A 22428-nucleotide genomic window follows, 5' to 3' on the forward strand; every position below is an offset into this window, starting at 1 on the left:
CATTTTGGAAAAGTGCTCCTATTACCATGAACTTTGAACATGGCAGGAATTCTGTACTCAAGGAAAAGAAAGAATGCATCAAATCAACCACTTACAAATAAAATATCGTATGTTATAGACACCTATTTCAATTTACAGTTATTTTTAACCATAAACAACAGAACGCGGGCTATAATTATGATCTATTACACAGTAGTTTGTTAACAACTAGCTTTCTCATAAAAGCCTGTTATTAAACCTTCTCTCACTTTCCTACAACTAATTAAGGACCATATAAACTTGATACAGACCGTATTTCACCATTCCTAAAGGCATCGCTTACTATCTAAACTGTCCCAGCATCTACGGATAGAGGATCCATAATCTCAGATCCCTATGACAAACTACTTAATAAAATATCTGACCAAATATTTTCACTCATAATCTAATCGACGCTACGGTGGGCTCAAACCGGCCCAATGCTACCGACTTTCTCCATAATTATTATTTATACCCACTTTGGTTTTATCTTACACCTTATAATTTCATTACTTGACATGTCTTGATGCATTATTATCTAAGTTTGTTGGTCTGGCATCACGTTGCTCAACTGTTTCTGTAATGATCTAACCTCCGACGTCTTGCACTGGTGGGAATAACATCAGTACAACGATTGCACATCCAATTCGATTTCCCAGTTACTTCTTAATTTGCAATTTAGATATGGAGTTGCTGATCTAATAGCTACAAGTCCTTACAAAACTTATAGCCTAATTTCCGTATCATTATGACTTCAAGACTTCTAATCGGTCAATTCTAGGTCCATTTCCTATCAATTAATTTGCCCAGGTCAGCCCTCTCCTAATTAAATACTACAACATCTACAGCCTAACGTTTCCACACATCTATTACCGACAGACATCTAAAGATAAATGCGGTAAAAATGAGACTGTTATCTGACGTCACAGGTGTTGATAAGGCAGGGTGAAGAGGTGACTAGCTGATAAAACCTACCGTTATATTTACACTGGCTACTTAAGATGCCACGGGAGATTAAAAGGTAAATGAAATCTTAAATCGGGTTCGTTTGAATTTATTTAACTTTTTATTAGTATGAGATTTAATGGTTACACGATAGGCGTGTGGATCATCAGGATCATGAAAGATTATGGCGATGCTAACAACATAGTATTATACAATGCAATAAATACGTTTTTATCTTAAAGGATATCCTTAGCTTGAGAAACGTATGGATTGAAAACGAAAGTTTCTTAGAAGAGTATTACCTAACTGTTAAATTAGCTATAATTTGCTTCATTACCATATTTTATGGAAAATCTTTAGTCAATTACCTACCAAGTTATAATTGCTGTATAAAGTACAGCACTAGTAAAGTAATTAACAATATTTAATTACTCGGCAATAACTTCACAGTCATACTTTTGCGAAACAGTGGATCTATTAAACTAAACTACGAAACATGAAACTCTTTAATTTAATACCAAAACCCGGTGTCCCAATAGATAACATTCTAGTACTAGGCAAAATATATTCTATTTCCAACATTTACAAACGCATCATTCAATTATTTACAAAGCCTCGCATTACAGAAAACACTCTAGCCTTCATCCGAGCGTTAATTAGATAAATAACAGTGATTGGTCCGCTCTTGACACGTCCGCGCTCGTGTGTGGTCGTCGCGTGACTGCGCGCTATTATGCGCGTGCGCAACTAGCGCCATCTTGTGGCTGTGATCTATGTTTTTTTTTCTATTACCTGTGAAATCGTCTTTTATTAGTCTTTCACGGTTGAATTGACTTATGTATTAGTAGTTAGAACTTTCACTTTATTTATTAGAAAAGTGTGGCTATCGAGACAGTGTTTTAATTAATTCATTACAAGTGACATTTAATTAATTAATTTATCCTCCATTGTAATTTTATGGATGTTGAAATCTTCAAAACATGGATCATACAAATCATAAAGACAGCGGAACTCGTTTTTTTAAGTTGAAGTTCATGACAATAATCTCTCACCGCGCCCCTACATTAAAACCACTTTAACTACATTTTATTTTCACTTAACATGGAGTTAAGCCTGTTATTTAGCTGACTAGCGTCGTTTACTGCCCATCGTATGTATTTAAGGGTGATTTTGAACCGATTTAGTGATTTGTACCTCGGGGGCAAAGATTATGGTCACAGTATTCGGTATCGATAAACTAAAATTACAACTACCTTCAATCGAAATACATGTATTTGAAAGCGTATATTACTGGTTTCATTATATAGACATTATTTCTCAACAGCTTCAAACAAGAAAGCTACCACAATGCTAGCTTACTAATCTAAGATAGAATCTATGTCCCTATAGCCCCATTCCAATATCATAAATTCTATTAAAAGATAAATTAATCGATAACCTTGCTAATCGAGCGCCTCCCCTCCCTAACCGTCAATCGTTCTCATTACTATCTTGGCGGCTCTCCGCTGTTCGCTATCAGCAAATTGCACAAGACACCCCATTCATGGATATTTAACGTGAATTAGCGCTAGTTATCGATAACCCGTGTTTATCGACTACGGTACATGACTATTGTCGTTGAAATAAGGATAAAAATGTCAGCGAAATAATTTGTAGTTTTCTTTTTTATTCAAACCTTTATTTGTTCGTAATATAATTCGAGTTGACAATATTTTTATGACTTTATCTTTATAATATTTTAGCAAGTATACGATTATAATTAATTCTAATATTATATTATTATTATTTTCAATACATTTAATGTCAAATACTAATATTTAAAATTAATTAAATTACAAATGCTCTACCTGCAAGAAGCCAACATGGAGTCCAGAATGGAATCTACATTTCTTTTCTTTTCATTTTATTTTCCAGTAGAAATTTGATGTTCAGTTATTTGATTAGAACTAGCCATTGATACAGGAAGCATGATAAAAAACGAGATTTATTGCAATACTTTCTTGCAACACTGCCTAATAGGAAAGGCATGTTCTCATTTTTTTATTTCGTTTCGCAAAAAAGTATCTGCTATTAGCAGATACTTTTTAGCAAAAGTAGCTACTTCCCAATCATAGAAATGATATGCATTGGTTGGGTTGTTTCTTCTACTCCGAAATGTTGGACGAGCAATCAAAGTGCTTTTAGTTTTGAAGCCACTTTAGTCGTCTTATCTTGAAAAAATATAATTTTATTTTTTGTATCTCGCCGGCCTCATTCGATACATTTCAATAATATTAAAAAAAAACACAATATCATTCATCAAAATCTTATTTCTCCGTCAAATTCCTGGATATCGCATGGTCACCTGAGCACAGGACATTATAAAAATTTATGTCAGTATATCAGTTCCTTGTAAATGTTAATGACATAATGAGCTCATGCAAAGAAGTTTTAAGTTTCCCTCGTAAGTCAGAGCCATTGAAAGAATTTCCAAACTGCAATCACTTGTAATAAAATTTCTGATTTCATATTTAAATACAAATCCTTTATCTAATACATGTATGTTAAATGTTATTTTAAGTATTCGTTTTATTATTATTATAAATAACAATATATCTTAAAGAAATCCCAGTCTTCATCGCACTGTAGGCCTAAACCCAGCCTTTTTACTATTCTCGGATCAGCTGGAATAGCTTTAGTTTTTTTTTTCTTATATGTATATAAAATAAATATATATCTCAAAAAATATATGAAATCTGTATAGGAACTTAAAATCTGTCTTTTCAAAATTATAAAAGCCTTACAAAACCAACCTTCTGCTGCATTTTAACCATCATCGGCGCCTGCGCATCAATATCAGCGCATCGCCGCCGGCGCAGGTACGTTAACGATACGCGCATGTTGACTGCATTCGTGACAATGTAAGTAAATGTGCCGATCACTAAGTATTGTCGCTTCAGGTTACTGTTTTGCAAAAAATATGAAATAATCTACTGATTTTTAAAGCATAAAGTTTATAATCGTATGGCAAGTAGGACCGAAAATGATTAATATACATGCTACTGTTGTTGGTGTATAAATTTTGTAACAAATGTTAGAAGTTAGTTCATTAATTTCAGAAAATAGAATTGTATATTCTGCGTTCTGTATCTCGCATAATTAAAATTTCTAATTGCCCTATCTCTAAGGGCGCATCAGTCTTGTCAGTTCAACTGCTGTATACAATTTACAACGAAACGTTTCTGTCATACCCTGCTGTTAATATAATAATACTCCACAACATTCACACAACGCCATCTAGTGTCAAACTTAGTAAAGCTTGAATTATGAGTACTAAACAACTGATACACATAGGTACTTCTTATATTTTTAAATACATCTAAAATGCAAATAAAATTTCTCATTCATTTGTTATTATTCTATCAACACTTTCGCACGTCCTTTTAATGGAGCTCGCTAGATTCGACATTTCCTATTTAAATACTTCGAGAAGAAAAACACAGCATTTACAAACTCGGTGGTCGCTGTATCTTAAAACGGTTCTTAAATATTAAACTGCTTTTGTAGAATACCATTACCATGAGAAGTAAATACCTTATTAGATCAATAAAGACTTTTAAGGCCGTTATGCTCATGTAAAGTGCATTAATAACTATACGAATGGTATTTAAAATACATAAGAACTGGTCAAGTGGGTGTCGGTCTCGCGACGATGAGGGGTCCGTATAAATAGGCTAAGGAAAAAAATGGTCACACAATTTGTTGCTGGACCTAACTTCGTTTAAACTTGATTTAGATTGTTATTTTCATTCGATGCTTTTGCGGCAAAATGACACAGTCTTCAATTGCAGAGCAATACATAATCTGTATAAATATTTACTGGTGATAGACGGACAGACAGCCCTAAGTAATATATCTAATTTCGCTTTAACCTTAGATTACGAAATGATGGACAGACTGCGAAGCAATATTAATAGGATCCGTTTTTAGTATTTCACTGTGGATCCCATAAAACTTCTAGTTTCATTCACACGGCCATAATAAACGAACACACATACATTCTTTAATACAGACATTATCGACTAGATTCAGTTCTCGATAGCGCCGTACGCATCTAACATCAGCATGTTAATAACAATTAAATTAAACATTCCCTATACTTATCTCACAATCTTCAATTGAAAAGAATTTGCAGAAGTACCATGTGTAAGGAGGTTTTAATATTTTTACAGTTTCACTAGCTGTTGCCCGCGACTTCGTCCCCGTGGGTAGAAGATATAAGTTATGATTTATAAGTGCCCTGTTTTTTTTACATTTTTGAGTTGAGGAGGTCAGATAGGCAGTCGCTCCTTGTAAAACACTGGTACTTAGCTGAAACCGGTTGGACTGGTAGCCGACCCCAACATAGTTGGGAAAAGGCTAGGCCAATGATGATGTTTTTTTCACATTTTTAATTGTACCTTCGCTCCTATTAGTCACAGCCTGATGGTTTATAGCCTAAAGCCTTCCTTGATGTATGGTTTATTCAACACAAAAATAAATTTTCATATTCAACACAAAATTAATTTGGACCAGTAGTTTCTGAGATTAGCGCGTTCAATCAAACAAACAAACTCTTCAGCTTTATATATTAGTATAGATTATTTTCTTGCTGGAAATTAAATTCAGTATTAAATATTTAAATACGAATAATGTTTATTTATCACAGAGTAATATTCCTTTTTTTAATAACAAAGGGTTACCGTGGCCCCGGTTCACGAAGGGCAAAAAAAAAGAACATGGGTTGGTTACTGGTTACTGGTGATGGGCTCCTTTTTCCGCACGTAGGCTCCAAGTCGGCCCATTGTGCGTCAGGTGGCATTGGGAGGCTGTCAGTCCAGCCATCCCAACTCCCTCCAGAAGCGCAGAAGTCTCCTGGGACGTTCGCAGGCTTCTGTGACGGAGCTCGGTGAACCGAGGATCCCTGCCCGGCATTCCGCGACCCCCGTGCACTCCAGGAGCACGTGTGCCGCTGATTCTTCATGTTGAAGACAGCCTCTACATAGTGGACTATCTGTAACATTGATGGTGAAAAGGTGTTTATTTAGTGGAATGTGCCCGGTCAGCGAGCCCACCACTATTCGTAAGTCGAAGAACATGGGTTAATTTTAATCAGTAGGAGTCTGATAGTCCAGTCCAGTCAACCCAAAGCGGAACGGGATTAAATATCCAGATTCTTTACGAAAGCCTGTAAACAATGGTTTATCTTCATAATGTACCCATTTTAAATAGTCGTAGATGTTGCACAAAATGGTCCTTCTGAATTTTCTATACAAAGTCAAAAGATTGCCAAGTAGAGATAGTCCACACATCTTTATTACAGAACTCTTGTCTATTTTGTTTCGGTTAATTACTACAGTTCCTGTTTGGACTAGCTTTGTTCTATTTTGAGCTGTCTAGACTGAATGTAGAACCTAGGATACGTGGAAGGATTTCTTGTTGTTTATGATCGAGTGTTTGTAGAAATATGTTCAATTAGTAATTATCTTAACCAAATTGTTCGGTATCTAATTTAAAAAAATATATATACTGTTTTCTTTTTGGCATACAACAGCTTCTATCAGCAAAAATCCCATAAGAAAAAGACCTAGTGGAACTTAGCATATTCCCATAAACCATCACAACAACCGCCTATTTATCTGAATACTACTCCAAGTTAGATATAAAAGCACATGTGAAACTAACAAACCATTTACCATTAAAGTCATGAAAAACAATTGCAAGCAGAGCTATGGACAGTGCATCTGCAAACAAATGACTTCTTATTTCAAAAATAAATAATCCTAGCTTTAGTATATCCATATATTATGTAAGTAAACACATATTATCTGTTCCTTATACGTAGCCCTAATGTCGCCTAATACAGTAAATAGCGTATGTCTGCGGTAGCCAGTTACATCTTCACACGAGAGAACGTGTACTTGTGCTAATAACGTATTGTGAAGGCGCCATCTTGGGACATAGACTATAAAACTGTTGCGTTCAAACTAACTGGCGATGTATGGGTTAAGGTGAAGTTATTGTAGCAAATGTTTTGTATTTACAAGAAATGAAAATTGAATTTTATCAATTTTTAAGAAATATTTTAGGGAAGAATAGAAAATTATTTGTAACGAAAGTGGTTGTTTGCGAAATGGTTTCATGGTAAAATAATGTTTTTCATCTTAAGCGTTTTCTGATAAAATTCGTTATGATTACATTTCTATTCTTTTTTTTAACTCACTTTGTTGAACTAGTTTCCTGTGTGACTACCATAGGAACGTCAAAAATAGACTGAGTTTCTTTAAAACATAATATACCAACAATATTCCTGTGATAAATAATGAAAAAAAATTTTTAACTGAAATGCTTCTAAACTTATTAAATCTACTTTTTGTAATATATTATACGTCAGTAGACTTTTTTCTAAATCGACGTTAAATCAGTGTTGACCTTAAACAATTTTTCCTTTTAAACCTACCTTCACGTAGAGCATTTGAAAAGCGTTGAATTTGTAACTTGCATTAAAAGCTGAATGGTGTTGTCATGCAAATACCCGCCATTAAGTCCGCCATTTTGGTCGACTCAATGAGTATGGTACTCGCTTTATTTAAACTTCTATTTCACATTTGCGGCCGTAAAAGATGCCCCGATTTGTTTCTAGATATTGTAGGATACGACAGTTATGCTCTTTCATAATGAACTCTATAGAAGTGAGTGGCTCGGATTGCTTCCTCATGGTGTTCAAGAGAATTTATTATAGGGAAACGTTGCTTTACTAATTCTCTATGGATTGTTGTCTTTGCTGAATGGATTCTTAAAACACAACTTCCGTGGGCGGTCGGTTATAATTACAAGCTATAAATTTGGTATTACTTTATTCTTTTTAACTTTAAAACGGTCAATCTCGCTTTTAAGAAAATTGGGTCTAATTTTTTTTTTCGCCCCGATCACAGTATTCATTGTTAAACTTGTCCAAGACAGCTTGATATATTTCTAGCCTATTTTCTGTTGAATCATTCATCATCATCCACATCCTTGCCCTCTTACTGCTGGGCATAAGCCTCCCCTTTCTTGTGTCAATTCCGTCGGTCCCGTGCCAGCCTCATCCAGACTCGACCTTTATGATATAATATTTCTCTGGTGAATATTCTTTTCTGAAGAACCAAAAACGACATAGAAACCAATGATATTGTTGGTCTAATTGTGTGTCTGTTTGTCCACAGCGATACTTCAGCGTGCGACGTACAAGGTCGGCCTCCTGACGATCCAGGGGGTCTCCACCTGTCTCTACCTCTGTATGGACGCCTGCGGGTTCCAATACGCTCATGTAAGTATACCTGTTACAATAAATAGAGCTGTTATTAACAACTGCACGGGAGCCGAGTGGTTGGGGTCACCACGCCGAACCCACTAAGCGTGTGTCGCAGTTTCGATCAGGTCAAGCGCTTATGTGATCCACAAATGCTTGACTTGGATTTAGGCGTATTTGTGCATGTGTCTTGGATGTCTGAGAAACACGTAAGGCTTATGTGCCGATTATTAAAAAAACGTCACTTATAACTGCCAGTGCAAACTTACCATGTTTGAAGCGAGACGCCGCCGGTGGCCATGTTTAATATAGAGTCGTTTCACTTACACAGAAGCAACAGCAATGCGCTCATAGTAAAGTCACTAATCTCTGAAACGATCACAATTGGACATTAGGAAATATTTGTATAATCCTCTTATTTTCTCTTTTTTCCTAAAGTTTAGGCAAAGTACCGTTCGAGAATCCCATCTTCCGTCAAACCAAGATAATATTATTCTAAAAAAGAATAAAGAATAACAATGCTTATTTTAATACCATATGCGACGAAAGATAAAAGGATGTAATTTTTTTGTAAAATAACATGCAGTGTAAATTCGACCTCAGCCGGTATTGCCAGACGCCCAATCAAAATATCCACCATTTTGTTGATAGATGGTGGAAACAAACTATCATTATATCAACGGGGCATGCTCCTCACCTTTCATCGCTTACGCAACGCACGCGCCTGCTGTGTTGCCAGCTGTGGGGGAATCGCGGGATTGAGGGATTGTTGCAAGTTAAAAATATTGATTTATCAGATTTACTCTTTGATGATTGGTGATACGTAAAACTAGGATATGAACTAAAGCTGGCAGCTGTTTGACTTCAAACAAGCATAATTTTAAAGACGCTTAAAAATGTTTAAATACTGCAAGAAAACTAAATAATGTTCGTGATAAACGATATAGATCCAATCTATGCGACACCAGTTTTTTATTTAACTTCTAATTATACAGTCAAAGAAAACACAAAAAATATATCTCAATACTTCTTACTTCTTTCTTACTAATAGTACTTCTCATAATCTAGAAACATTTAAATTACAAAACGGAAAAAGTGTTAATATCTAGTTAAAACCGAAACTAATGGCAACTACGCAATTACCAGCATAAGTAATACAACGCCATCTATCGGGACCTCAACGTAATTACTTTTATTACAGGAAATTGAACAAATGGCTCTATCAGAGCTCGGATAATCGAAAGAGGTTTACTAATCAGGCCTACCGCCACGTATTAAAGTGTTGTGCGGGAAAGAGATGCCGCTCTACGCGGTGTATAGCGCTGTCCTACTTCCACACCTGCGATAATAAGTACTATAGGTACGCGGCTCTCAGAGTAATTTGATTAATTAACTTATAATGTAGAGAATTATAGGGAATCGTATCGTTTATAACTAATTAAGGAATATTATGATCTAGATGGACGTTGATTTTGTTAGCACTTTATTTCATGTTTTGATTGGGTTTGATTCTTGATTTTTCACTTATTGATTTTATTTGATCATGATTGGTGGGATAGACTGTTAAATGGTTACGATGTTTTATTTTGTTCTGATTGATAATAAACCCATTGGAAGGTGCTATTGGGAATAGATTTATGTAAAAATATCCTAATGGAGACTATGAATGTGGTCACCAACCATGGTGGAACTTATAGAGTAACTGAACTTATTGAATTTTTATGTTTTTAAAATCTCTTAGTTTACGATAGCTCATATTCTCATTCTCATAGATATTCTCATAAAAATCTACCAGTTTCAGGGTTTATTACTTGAAAAATAAGGTAGGATATTTTGTTAGTTTAACTATTTAAATCGGTTCTAAAAATCTGTGTCAACCGTTACCAAAGAAGCAACTAAACGCAAACAAACCGTTAAAAACTAAGACAGCTCATTAATTTGTTTGTTTAATTGTAATTAAACTCGGCTTAGAAAATAAACACAGGGCGCCAGGTAACGTCTATTAGAGTAAGACCAAAGTAATTGTTGAAGAGAGATGGCACGCTATGCAATGTAGCGCGCTGTCCCTGTCCCGCAACCCCGACAGTTTTAGCTCAAGTAGCAGTGTTAGGAGGTCTGGTAAGCGTATTTTATTTATCTAATTACTTCGAAACAAACTTTTAAACTACTATCAATTACTGTTTTCACTGACTAGTTAGCCGTTTACGTTTTTAGGTCAAGGAATACAAATTAAACTTGGAATAAATTTAAATAAAACACCGTGATTTGTGTTTATTTTCTATTAGTTTATTTTCGTTTTACATGGGAAATGGAAATTAAAGGCGTTAACGCCGATAGCGAAGTTAATGACATACGGAGAATTTATATCTATTGGCAATAAATACCGGCCAGTATTTGAATACCTATCTGACTTCTTTGGAGTTTAAATCTTTTTAATCTGTGGTAAATATTTTGACAGATGTATGTTTACATGAGGGAAATATGTGGTGCTTGTGATGGTCAGAATATATAGACAGTCAATGTTTATAAATGATCTTTGCGAACTCTACATATTTTTATCAGACCGACAGACAGACAAACAACAAACCCTAAGTAATAGGGTTATGTATTACCTTTTGGTACGCCACCCTAAAACACAGCAGAATATGGTATTTAAAAAACTACCATTACACAATCTAGGTCAAACCTCAAATCTCAATAATAGAGTAGCACCTGCATAAAAAATATCGATTCAAATCGATTTAAAATCGTGTAGTCGGTAAAACAACAAAGTTCCATTACTTTCACCTGCAGGATATCAATCAATCACATGCAGATCAATATCTCGGGAACCCTTTCATGAACATATTTATTGAGCCCTTACAAAAAAAACCATTTTTCTCGTCATAATATTATGGATAATGAATGACGCCTACAGTTCGATACTTACAAATTTAACTTTGTAATCACTTGAACTTTCACGCGTCTTTATGATTAGAAGTGTAAGGTTGAAAATTGATTAACTTTACTTTTGGAAAATGAATGAGTTTTTTATGTTTTTTTTTTGTATTGACACTAGGGCTATTGTTAATTGAAATGTTTAAAGCAATCTATTTAGTGTCGGGAGTTGTCTGTGGGTGGCATTTTGTGTTGTAGGTGTCTATCTATTGTTGAAACGACACTTTATTTTCGATCGTCATTCTAAATGACGTTTTTGACGCCATTTTTATTTGTATCAAGCAGAAGTACGTGTTTGTGGCCCAAATATGGATCGGCTATAAAATTTAATGGTTCGGTCGTTAATTAGTAATAACTTTGACTTTCATGTTGCAATGCTTAGCCGCGTTTGGAAGTAAAAATTTTAATATGACACGAAAAAGGTAATAAATACTGTCATATTCTCTAAAACTAAATTATATTTATAAGGATTTGCATTATTTTAACAACTCTACAGTAATACTAAAACTGGAAAAATAACCTAAAAACTTGACTTCGGATAAAACATGTTTTATACAGACATTGGGGTCTGTCGCATTTACTGTGTTTTTAAAACCGAATATAGATATTATGTCGGTTTAAATCAAATGTTATAGGGATTATCCGAATAACTTGTTGGTTGCCTAGCAACGAATATTGTCATTGTAATTATGGCGACTTCCACCTTCCATAATATTTACTTACTTAATACCTATTTACAGGGGTAATGACTTTAAAAAGACAAAGTGTCCAGTCTCCGATAACCAATGATATATATATATATATATTTTAAACTATGCGCCTATGTACAAAGTTACAAACTTCTATTACTAAACTATTTAGGCGGCATTTGCTTAATTGTTTTAATGCAGTTCGCTAACCCTATCACAGCTAAAACAGCCTTATTTCAGGAGCAAGGGCTACGTTGATCTTGAAATATTGAAACAACTTCAACAACACAAAAAGTAATTATTTCTTATTCAAACGAAGAACGAGATTGATTTAGCAAATGCGATAGATTTATCATTTTTACATGTCAAAACAAATCAAGACATTTTCACACTGGCTACCCTAAGAAGGAACGTCGAAACGAACTTATCACCTTCTAACAAATGATACCATTAAATATAAAGCACATATGAACAAGCATTTTATCGCGAAACGTAATTTGTCACGTTTACTCACACGCCCTTAGCCCGAGGGAGTCGCCGAGTGGACGACTGATGACAAGTCTCTTAATATCTGACATGTTTACATTTTTATCCGTGTTCATGGGTGTGAAATTATTTAAATTTATAAGGATTTAGGTACAATTGTTACTATAAGTTTTGAAATAATTACACTAAACAGGCACGACATAGCTTTGACTTATAATTAATTTGCTTAATCTACTTATTATGAGGTTAGAAACCGGAAAAACAAAAGTTAAAAAACAACTTCAATCCTAACCCATCAGAAGAGTTTTATAAACGACTAATAAATAAAATAATGTCCTCGCATAATCCATAGTATGTACTCTTAACAAACATAAACACAAAAACCGAATAAAAAAAAAACGTCATCAATACAATTTATTGCAGTTAGGCACATCTCTAAAGTGTTACGTCACAACATGTCAAACGATATCACTCACAAACAGAACGCTTTGAAAAATGGAACGCGATTCCAAAATCGAAAGCGACCTTATCGGGGAGGCGAGAATATTAAACCTTATAGCAAGTGTTAAGCGTCAGAGGTTTTATATAATTAAAAATTAATTAAATAACCGTCAGTGGCTAAAAATAGCGTATTACGTAGGTAATCCCTCAATTTATTCAATGCCTCTATTGAAACAAAATATATAGAGAACAGCTGAAGCAACACTGGCAGCTATTAGCATGATTATATTTAAAACCGAAAAAAAAAACTCGTCGGCTCTAAAATCTAATTTATAAAATAAAAATGATATTAGCTCTGGAAGCAACAACAAACGCTGAGTTACACATGTGAAGATTCTAAATTAACTAGATTTTATTGCTGTTTTATAGTTCGCGTAAGCTTTTCGGAGCTTCATATGAGATAGTATTTTATATAAATGACACCATTACTTGTAGCGCTACGTTTATTGTCTAAATTATTATACAAATAGAAATACTGTGTTTTAAAGGTCTTGGCCACTCCACATTAAAAATTCAAATCGCTTTTTCTTAACAATGTAGTACCAACCTAATAGCACCCAATTTAAATTGAACAAGGATTCGAATGGCTAATCGATAGGTCATTTTTCTACTCGACTAACGCGGGTGATCCCATTAAGGAGGCGCAACACTAACATTGGGCGATAAGGATGTACGTACAGTGACACCATTAATCAGCGAGTTCTCGATTCATTAACGCGCTCGGCGAGCATCGATTTGTCATAGGGATGTGCATTAGATAAAGGGCAAATTGTTTTCGTGAGATAGCTCTGTTTTTCTATGATGGAGTGGGGAATAAAAGATTGTTTCGTGCGCTTAGAGATGTGAGTACATTCAATCGTTAGGGGAATATTGCAAGATAAACATATCGTTACGTTGGTAAACATATCGTTTACCAATGATCAGTCATGTAAAAAACAAAATCAATTTCCGCCATTTTGAGTTTTGCCCACGAACTCTTAAAAAAGAATGTTAAGGTTGAAAAATAAAAGAATTGCCATAAAATAATTTATTTATTAGAAACGATATAGCGAATCTGTTTATATGCAAAATTTTATAAAAACGTGCGTCACTTCACACGTAATTAAGTAACAGACATCTTGACAGTTTCTGTTTTATTTGTCTTTAAACACATTTCATTTAACTCTAGCGATTTTTAATTTACATTGTTATTTTTATTACCTTTGAACTTGACTCCCTTGCACTATGTGAGGAACGTGGGGTATTTTAAAGGTGCGGTTACATGGACAACTGTAAGCTTGTTGGTAGTAAGTTAAAAGAAACGGAAAATATACCTAAGTTGTTATGTCTTTCTGTTTTTTTTTTTATTATACTTATAGTAACTATTTCAACGCTAGCTGTTCACTTTAATGTTTTAATTTCTAGGAAAAGCATAGGCCTCAGTTTTTACTCCGTAAAAATGCATTGAGTGTCGCAATATATTGAAATTATGTCGTCATAATGCAATAATTTTCAAGCGACTTCAAAAAAAAAAGGGTCTCAATTTGTCTGTGTTTTTGTTATATCTTTTTTACGTCCAGAATTCGGGCTGAATAAACCTTGCTAATTCATTTTTTCTATTTAAAGTTAAATAGTTTTATTTGAAGACAATTGTATGCCTTTGTTGTTAATCTACTACAAAGGTTTATCACATATCAGTCCACTTTTCTAATATATCCATCCTGAGACCAACCTTCAACATTGTATCACCTACTAACTTCCATACACCATGTAGCCTCCCCTTTAGAATACGGTACGTTTACGAATTTAAAGTGCCCCTTTACGATGTAACAAGGAGAGATAATGTAAAACGCTGGATATGGAACATTTTAAATGCGTTTAATTATTTTTACTGTTATTAGGTGGCAGCAATCACGTAATTCTGACTTTATTACTTCCATGTCATCTTGTTTAATGGAAAAGGTATTTTTCTTTGTCCTCTTGTTGAGACTGCATGTTTACTAGTCTTATAGGTTTTAATTAGACAGCTTTTTATTATTTTGTGTTTTATTTGTTTTTAGGTAGCGTTGTTTTTTCCAAAGCAAAGAGATTTAAATTAATTAATTAAATGTTACAATGATGGATTCGTTTTTGTTTGTGATATTCTTATGTTGTTTAAATTACTTTTTATGTCACAAGCTCAATCAATACACCAACAATATGAGTTGATAGTAATCGGTAAAAATGCATAATGAAAATACAAACTATCCAGTATTCATAATTCCGATTACAAGAAATGATCATGCAAATAAATAAAATACTTAAAATTATTGAAAGTTTTCGTAATTTGCTTTCCCTTGGTTAAGCTTTCATTTAAAGAACCTTTTTGACTCATTTTCATCGCCCTGTTAGCCTACCACCATCCGTTGCTGAAATTCGGACTTCTAAAAAGCTTCTAATTTTTTTCGTAATTCTTCAGATTCTCTTGAGGAAGCTCAGAATAACTGTGATAAATCCCTTAATCCTTCTTTTTAAACCCATTCAGCATATTTTTTCTTGCCATTACAATATTCCCACATAGATCAATATTCTCCACGCCTAGAACAATATCAGCTATTTCTATTAAAGCCTAATCAGAATCCAAAGCACGCGATAACAGGTCCCGTTGCAACCAAAAACGTATGACAGTTCAAGATAATATATCAACATCCCAGCTTTCACGCTACCGAAACCAAACTAATTGGAAAGCAATAGAATATTTTGATAGCTATTAAAACAAACGATAAACGCGGGAACTGAACATCCATCATTGATATCTGTGGCTCTCGTTAAGGTAACTTTCTAGTCGACTTAAGGATTGTGGAAAGAATCTGTTTGAATTTAAATCAGGGTGGGGAATGTGGGATTTATTTGAGTATTTCTATGGGAAATACCTTCTGTAGATGTTTAGAAGTCGACAACTAAGTTTTAAAGTGATATTATTGTAGTATTCGAATCTTCACAACGCAATTCACGCGTTGAACGGCGTCTCTTCCCTACAAATGTTATATCATAACTTCAATTTAAGGTCAGAATCCTAAAAGGATATGGAGAATACGTACGAAAAACTGCAATAATTATATGTTAAAATATTGTACAGTGAAATTATCCAACTGCCTTTATATCTATTTTAAAGTACTAATTACGACTCTTACATTTACGACAAATTAAATGTCGGGTTATTATTTTAAAATGGAGTGTTATAAAAAAAAACATAGAATAGTTAATAACTTAACATTATTTAATGATTCAATATTCCGTCAATAAATACATCCTCAAAATACCTCATCTTTCGAATTACAATTTCGGGATTCTCTACAGGCTAAAACGAATGATGATGATTTTCGCGACTGAATACATTACATTATCTAAAGCTTAACATTTAATCCAATTACGGCAGCCGTGAGAATATTTCCCGCCAGAGCGTAAGCGTACAAAGTATACAAACTCGTTTCAACTTCCTCCTTGCTCTTTGATTCATTTGAATGGATTATGACGTTCCATAGCTGTCATAATGACAGTTTACGATCACAGGTATTGCGTAACATTTGTATTTGACGTTTATTTTGACGTAATGTGTCGTTGGTTAATTTTAATTATGAGTTTGCATGTTGGACTTGTGTTATGTTGTGTAGTTTGAATTGTGAGGGCCGTTATCGGATTAAGTTATGGATAATTTCAAGTTTTTATAGGAGTAAATGTATACTGTTTTATATTGATCTCATTTGCTACCCATTAGCTTAATTATCAATCATTAATTAATGTAAAAAATGTAATAAACTAAAAATCTGCCCATATTATTAATACATTAGCAATCACAGTTTTTAATTATATATACCATTCCAGCTGCAAAACTGTCATTTTAACGTATGTCATCTATCTCATATATTTTGTTAATTATGGCAAACCACCATGGGTTTTTAGAATTTATATTAAACACCTGCATATTAATATTCCCGTAACGTACGGTGAACTTACAACCGGAAACACGTAATAAGCTCATCACTAGACGTCAATTTCGTAACTTTTTAATTTACAACCTGTCGTAAGAAAATGTACAGCCTTGTACGGTCACTTACTGTATTTATTTTAATTATATTATAATTTTGTACTACTCCGGTTTCAATTAGGCAAACATATTAATTATTCATTTACTTTAACATAAGACTTAATTTGACTTATACACACACGTAACCAAATTTATAAACCACCATGTCAATATAAACAACGCGGATTTTAGGACTTAATATCAAAGGCAATAAAGCAAACAAACGATGAAAAGACAATTTAACACTTTTGGAAACAAAACGTCATTTAAGTTAGAAAGGCTTCAAGGGCCCCAGGACAGTAAGCTCAGAATTTATGGCTCCATTACAGGAACCATAGACAAACGGACAATAGACACCGCTTGACGAAATAAAGCGTTCCCAGATAATGACTAGAAGAGTATTAATAACCTGCTTAGTAGATACCAACGCCTTATAAAAACGGAAAAAAAAGAATTGTTCGATTTTAAATTCGGACTAAAGGGTTTCGCCGCGCCACAGGCGCCGCTCGTGTTGCCATCACAAAAAATACAAGGACAACATAAAAAAGTGTAAAACGGACCACAAAATAGACATAATTTATCCTTGGATTAACGACCCCATTGTGTGTTTTCGTTGTAATTTTTATTTACGATTGTTTACCCTATTTTATGTTTTAATATGACGCCATATTTATAGCCCTTTGATTCTTGTCTGTAGGAATTTAGTTTTTCTTAAGGGATGCTTTAATTTATGGGGTAGTTTGTATCGACATTTTGATGCGACTGGGTTGTTTTAAAACTGTCTAAGCGCTAAGATTCCAACAGCTAGTTTTTTGATTGCAGTGAATCAAAGGAAATTTATCTCTTTATCGTCATAAATAACTCTATTTTTAAGGCCATATTATAATAATTACATATCGTTAACATTTTATGTGCAGGTATAAAATAAGAGACGCAATTAATGTTTAATTCGATGAATAAACCTAATGGTCGAACAATAGATTCCGCCAGTGATAAATTTAACAAGCGAAAATGCTCGCGTTAACTGGCCATTTAAGTACAATAATTCACTTTTTAAATGTTACAACGTTCGGATACACATAATAGGTACATCTCTCACCATTTAATTCAGTTCCTTATTTGAACGAGACTTTAAATAGTCGAGCAACATGGCGGCAAGTAAACTAGATCACACGACGACTCGCCACGCTCGTAAAGAATTAAGAAATAGCTTGTTTTAAATAAAACCACTAAAAATCTGTGTAGACATATCGACAATCACATATTTTACTGCTTTTTTATTAGCGATGGAATTTCCGAAAGGACTAGGGGCGGTTTACGAGCCCACTAGATTGGGAGATTATAATTCGATATAAATTTAATAATGATTAATAATGATATCGACTTTGGAGTATCGAATTAGTGTTTCGTGTTGAGTACCGTGGAGCTGCTTGATTAGAAATTATTTGGAACGGCTCGGATAATTGTTAATCCGTGATGAATAGACAGGGGTTGAATGGAGACTTCTTGCTTAAAATCTCTTTCGAAAAAAAAACTATGTTAAAACTGTTATCCGTAGAACAAAAAACTGAAGTACACTGTTTTCTCGAATATGCGTGTATGCGCTGTATTTTTTGTCGCCATAAAAACTCAACAGGTGTGAAATAAATGTTTTCAAACCTCTTAGTTGTTCTTCACGTTATTTGCAAACACAATACTGAACAAATATCTTAAAAAGTGTTTACTTGGGCTACATTTCAAATCCTAGCGATAAGATGAGCTGATTTTACGAATCATTCTTTAAACTTTTCTTTTTAACCAGGGATTTAAAAATAGATCACTCATCACGATTACATATTTTTATTTTGAAAATTGTTTTAAAAGAAATGAAATTTCCTTTTATCTTCTACTGTTACCCTGACCGAAAGGGTCTACGATAAATCGGAGATGTATTAAAATAAAAATAAAAAATATCATCTCAAAAATAATACAAGGGCCATTCCCATCTTTATTCCTGTTCCCACCTAGCAACCAAATATGGGAGTTCTTAAATCCCCATAAACCGAAGCGTTAGTGACGACAATGAAGTAACGGATCGTAAACATTTTATCTCTTCATTCCCTTTTATTTCTTTTTTATATCCTTTGTTTTAATGTGAACACAATCAATATAAACCGTTTGGCTAAGTGTTCTCTATTCAAACTTGCCTTTGATGTTCAGTTTTAAATTTTAAAATCTGTTCTATTCTTCGATTCTATTGCTGAGTTGTTTTATGCCAGTTATAAATGTAAAAATAAGAATGTTGAATTGTAGGTATAGCTTTCTGCTTTTCCATCATGTTTCAAGAAGTTTAGTATAGAATCGTTGTTCGAAATACATTATAGGAACAGATGTTTTTAAAATCCCTCTAAAAATGTTAAATTTTATGTATAAAGTCTGAACAACAGGTGTACGAATTCCATTGTGGTTTCCTAGTCTGTATGTATGGAATATTCCAGTTCGAAAAATTCTTCTGCTTCGACGGAAAACTACTTTGGAAAATAAAACTTTTAAACTTAATTTATCCCAGGCGTATTTTTATTAGTACTAACGGAAACTGTTGTAGCCTCTTTTTTTAAGACTACGTCGAAAACAACAATGATTATGAGAGAGATTTGAGTGTGTGTTACCGTCTTAACACACACTCAAAACATCTGTTACAACTGTTTATTAATAATTCAATTGTAAAAGTGGGAATAAATGATAGAAAATAAAACATTTTCGTTACAAAAAATAAGTCTTAACCTAGAAATATAATATACGCGATAAAGCAAATAAAGTGATCGTTATATCTTCACTGAGAACCGATAAATCCGAAATGTCTTATTATTAGTAAGTAAATGAATTGATATTGGTGTAAAGTCGTGAGCTATGGTCGATTTCATTTTTACGATCTTTTTAACGACCATTAATATTAGTAATATAGTTCGCTTGTCTATTAATATTGTCTTAAAAATATTTCATAGATTGGTATCTTAGATTTTGTTGGGAATAGAAAGTAATAAAGTAGTAAGAAAAAATCGTAATTTTTGATTAATTACATTTACAAGTTACGGTTTTTGCTTGAAATTTATACGTATTACCTGATGACTGCAAGTCGTTACTTTCTTCTTTACAATAGTTTAATTAGTATTGTTTAATAAAACATAATATACCTATAAGTCATTTTAAAACAAAAAATAACACTTTTATAAAATTCGCTAATGGTAGATATAGCTTAAATTATAAGACAGTTTCTGGTTCCATTTTTCCATGACAACCGTTATTGTACAATGACCTAGCTACGGGAAAAGCTGGTTGCTTATATTAAGTAACACTATGGAATCTAGACCTAAAAATTAATAACGAAAAACCATAAAATAACTAGTAAAAAATATCCAAAACAATCTTAACAAGGTTCTCACATATATAAAAGCAAATTAAAAATAAGATTACATCAATCCGACATTTCGCCAACAACTCTAGACTATGAATTATTCAAAGGCCAGACGAGAGGCAAAAAGGCATTTGTTTAAACAGAACCTATCATTAAATAAGACTAGCCATAATTAATATGTTAACAAAACGCTATTATAATTCTTAATTTGTTCAATTAAGGAACTCTGCAAATGTCAGTAAAATAAATTTATATTAAAAACTTATTTCAAGATCCTTATTTGTGCTGTAATTTTTGAGGTTATTTTTGACATTAAGTTTGGATTAGGTAAGTTATTTAATTCAAATTAGTGACGAATGTTTCCTGTCTTTCTTATTAAGTATCTTTTCTTTACCTAATCCATTTGTTTCTATTAATACTTTTACATATTGATATCAAATTAAATAAAAATTAGCATAACTATTCCTATTATTTCCCATTAGTGCCACTCATTCTGTAGCCAATAAATAAAGCCAATTATAGAAACATTTTTAAACGTGTCTAAAAACTTCACAAAAACCTGGCCACTTTTTGCAAGACATGATTGTTATTCCAAATCCCAGTAAGATTAAATCAGGTCCATTTTATGCTAGGCCATTCCACAGATTAGGAATTATAAACAGAAAGAATGAAGCGATTAATTCAGACGGCGGTGGTCTACGATCGCCTATTCCAAAAATTATGAATGAAATGTAAAAAAACTTGAGACGGACCATTAGGAGACACGTCATTAAATTCTATTAGAGGTGCCGCGATCGCATAAATTAACACTAGATTCACAGACGACAGGCTAGAGACAGCAGACTGCTCACAAATAATCGAGTAACGTTGAAAAACTCTCGGTTTTCGGGAAGGTTGACGGAATCCCATCAAAATACTTGGAAGTGATGTTTTCTGACCGCATCCGTCTTGTTATTGATCGCGTTATCGATTTCTCGGAATCGCTAACGATTTGTGTTGGCAACTCTACGACGTGTTACGGTTTTGGGGCGGGCCATTGTTTTTTTTTTATGACTTAGATATTAAGCTATACAGCCAAGCTTTTTAATCGATACTTTTTGAATACTTACTTGTTATGTTTAGTTTTTAATATCTGTTCTTTAGCTGTGAATTATCGATAGAGATTCTAAACACGTCTCTTCCCGTACAAGTATCGGTAAATTCAACTGTTGCATTCAATAGAGGCTATCTCGAAGCCGCGAATGTATCGAATGCTGCACAATCTACACATTCAATGTGACTGACATTCGATTATTGTATTTGCATCGCAAGAGCTATGAGTGCCGATATTTATCTTGATACAAAGTAGTGACATTAAGTTTCTTCTTGTCAACCTCTTTGAACTCGGCTAGTTTATCGATTAGTTAGTGAAAAGGAAGCAGGTCGCTCTGCAGGGTTTACGATGTGAGAGTATTGATATATTATGAAACTGTTTTGAATTAAATTTGAAAGCGATTTATTCTTTTCAATTTAAGGGATATTTAATTCTTTCAGTTTATAGTGAACGAAATTGATAGGCATTCGTTCACTATAAACTGATTGAACGTGATTTTAAAAAGGTCTGGTAATCAAGAATATCATAGAGATGAGATTCTGATTTTCTTTCTTCACTGTCGAAGGAATTAACACGTCACTTCTTAACGACCTGATATACTATAATATGACGAAAAATATACTCTACTGTACGAAAAAAGGCAGAAAATTGTGTATCGAAGTATAAAAAATAAAATGAACATACATAAAAACAGTAAACTATGCTACATTAAAGGTAAACCATAAACATTGACTTAGTGACATGATCATATTCATACACATGGTTCACTACATCTCGAGTTCAATGTCGCATATGCTAGCACAAGTCTCATGGAACTGGGTCACCTAGCATATATCTGCAATGTTCCTGTCGCACATAACTTGTTCATTCGATGCTACGATTAATTGATAACACTAATGACATATGACGTCATTAGGCCGTCGGCCAGGGTGGGTTGTAAGCAATTTTAGTTCAATTTATTATAATTAGTTGGTGGTTGATTTGTGTTAACTTATCTTAAGTTAACACAAA

General features: G+C 33.6%; 1 protein-coding gene across 4 annotated transcripts in view; it reads left to right on the forward strand.

Moving 5' to 3' along the window:
- Positions 1-22428, forward strand: part of LOC113499593 (fibroblast growth factor 22) — a 202654-nt gene that overhangs the window by 170934 nt on the left and 9292 nt on the right. For all 4 annotated transcript variants that reach the window (XM_026880107.1, XM_026880105.1, XM_026880106.1 and 1 more), the window contains one exon: positions 8187-8290. In XM_026880107.1, the coding sequence (XP_026735908.1) occupies positions 8187-8290 (104 nt within the window). The remainder of the gene's footprint in view (positions 1-8186; positions 8291-22428) is intronic.

This window comes from Trichoplusia ni, chromosome 12, assembly GCF_003590095.1.
Source record: "Trichoplusia ni isolate ovarian cell line Hi5 chromosome 12, tn1, whole genome shotgun sequence".
Taxonomy (NCBI): domain Eukaryota; kingdom Metazoa; phylum Arthropoda; class Insecta; order Lepidoptera; family Noctuidae; genus Trichoplusia; species Trichoplusia ni.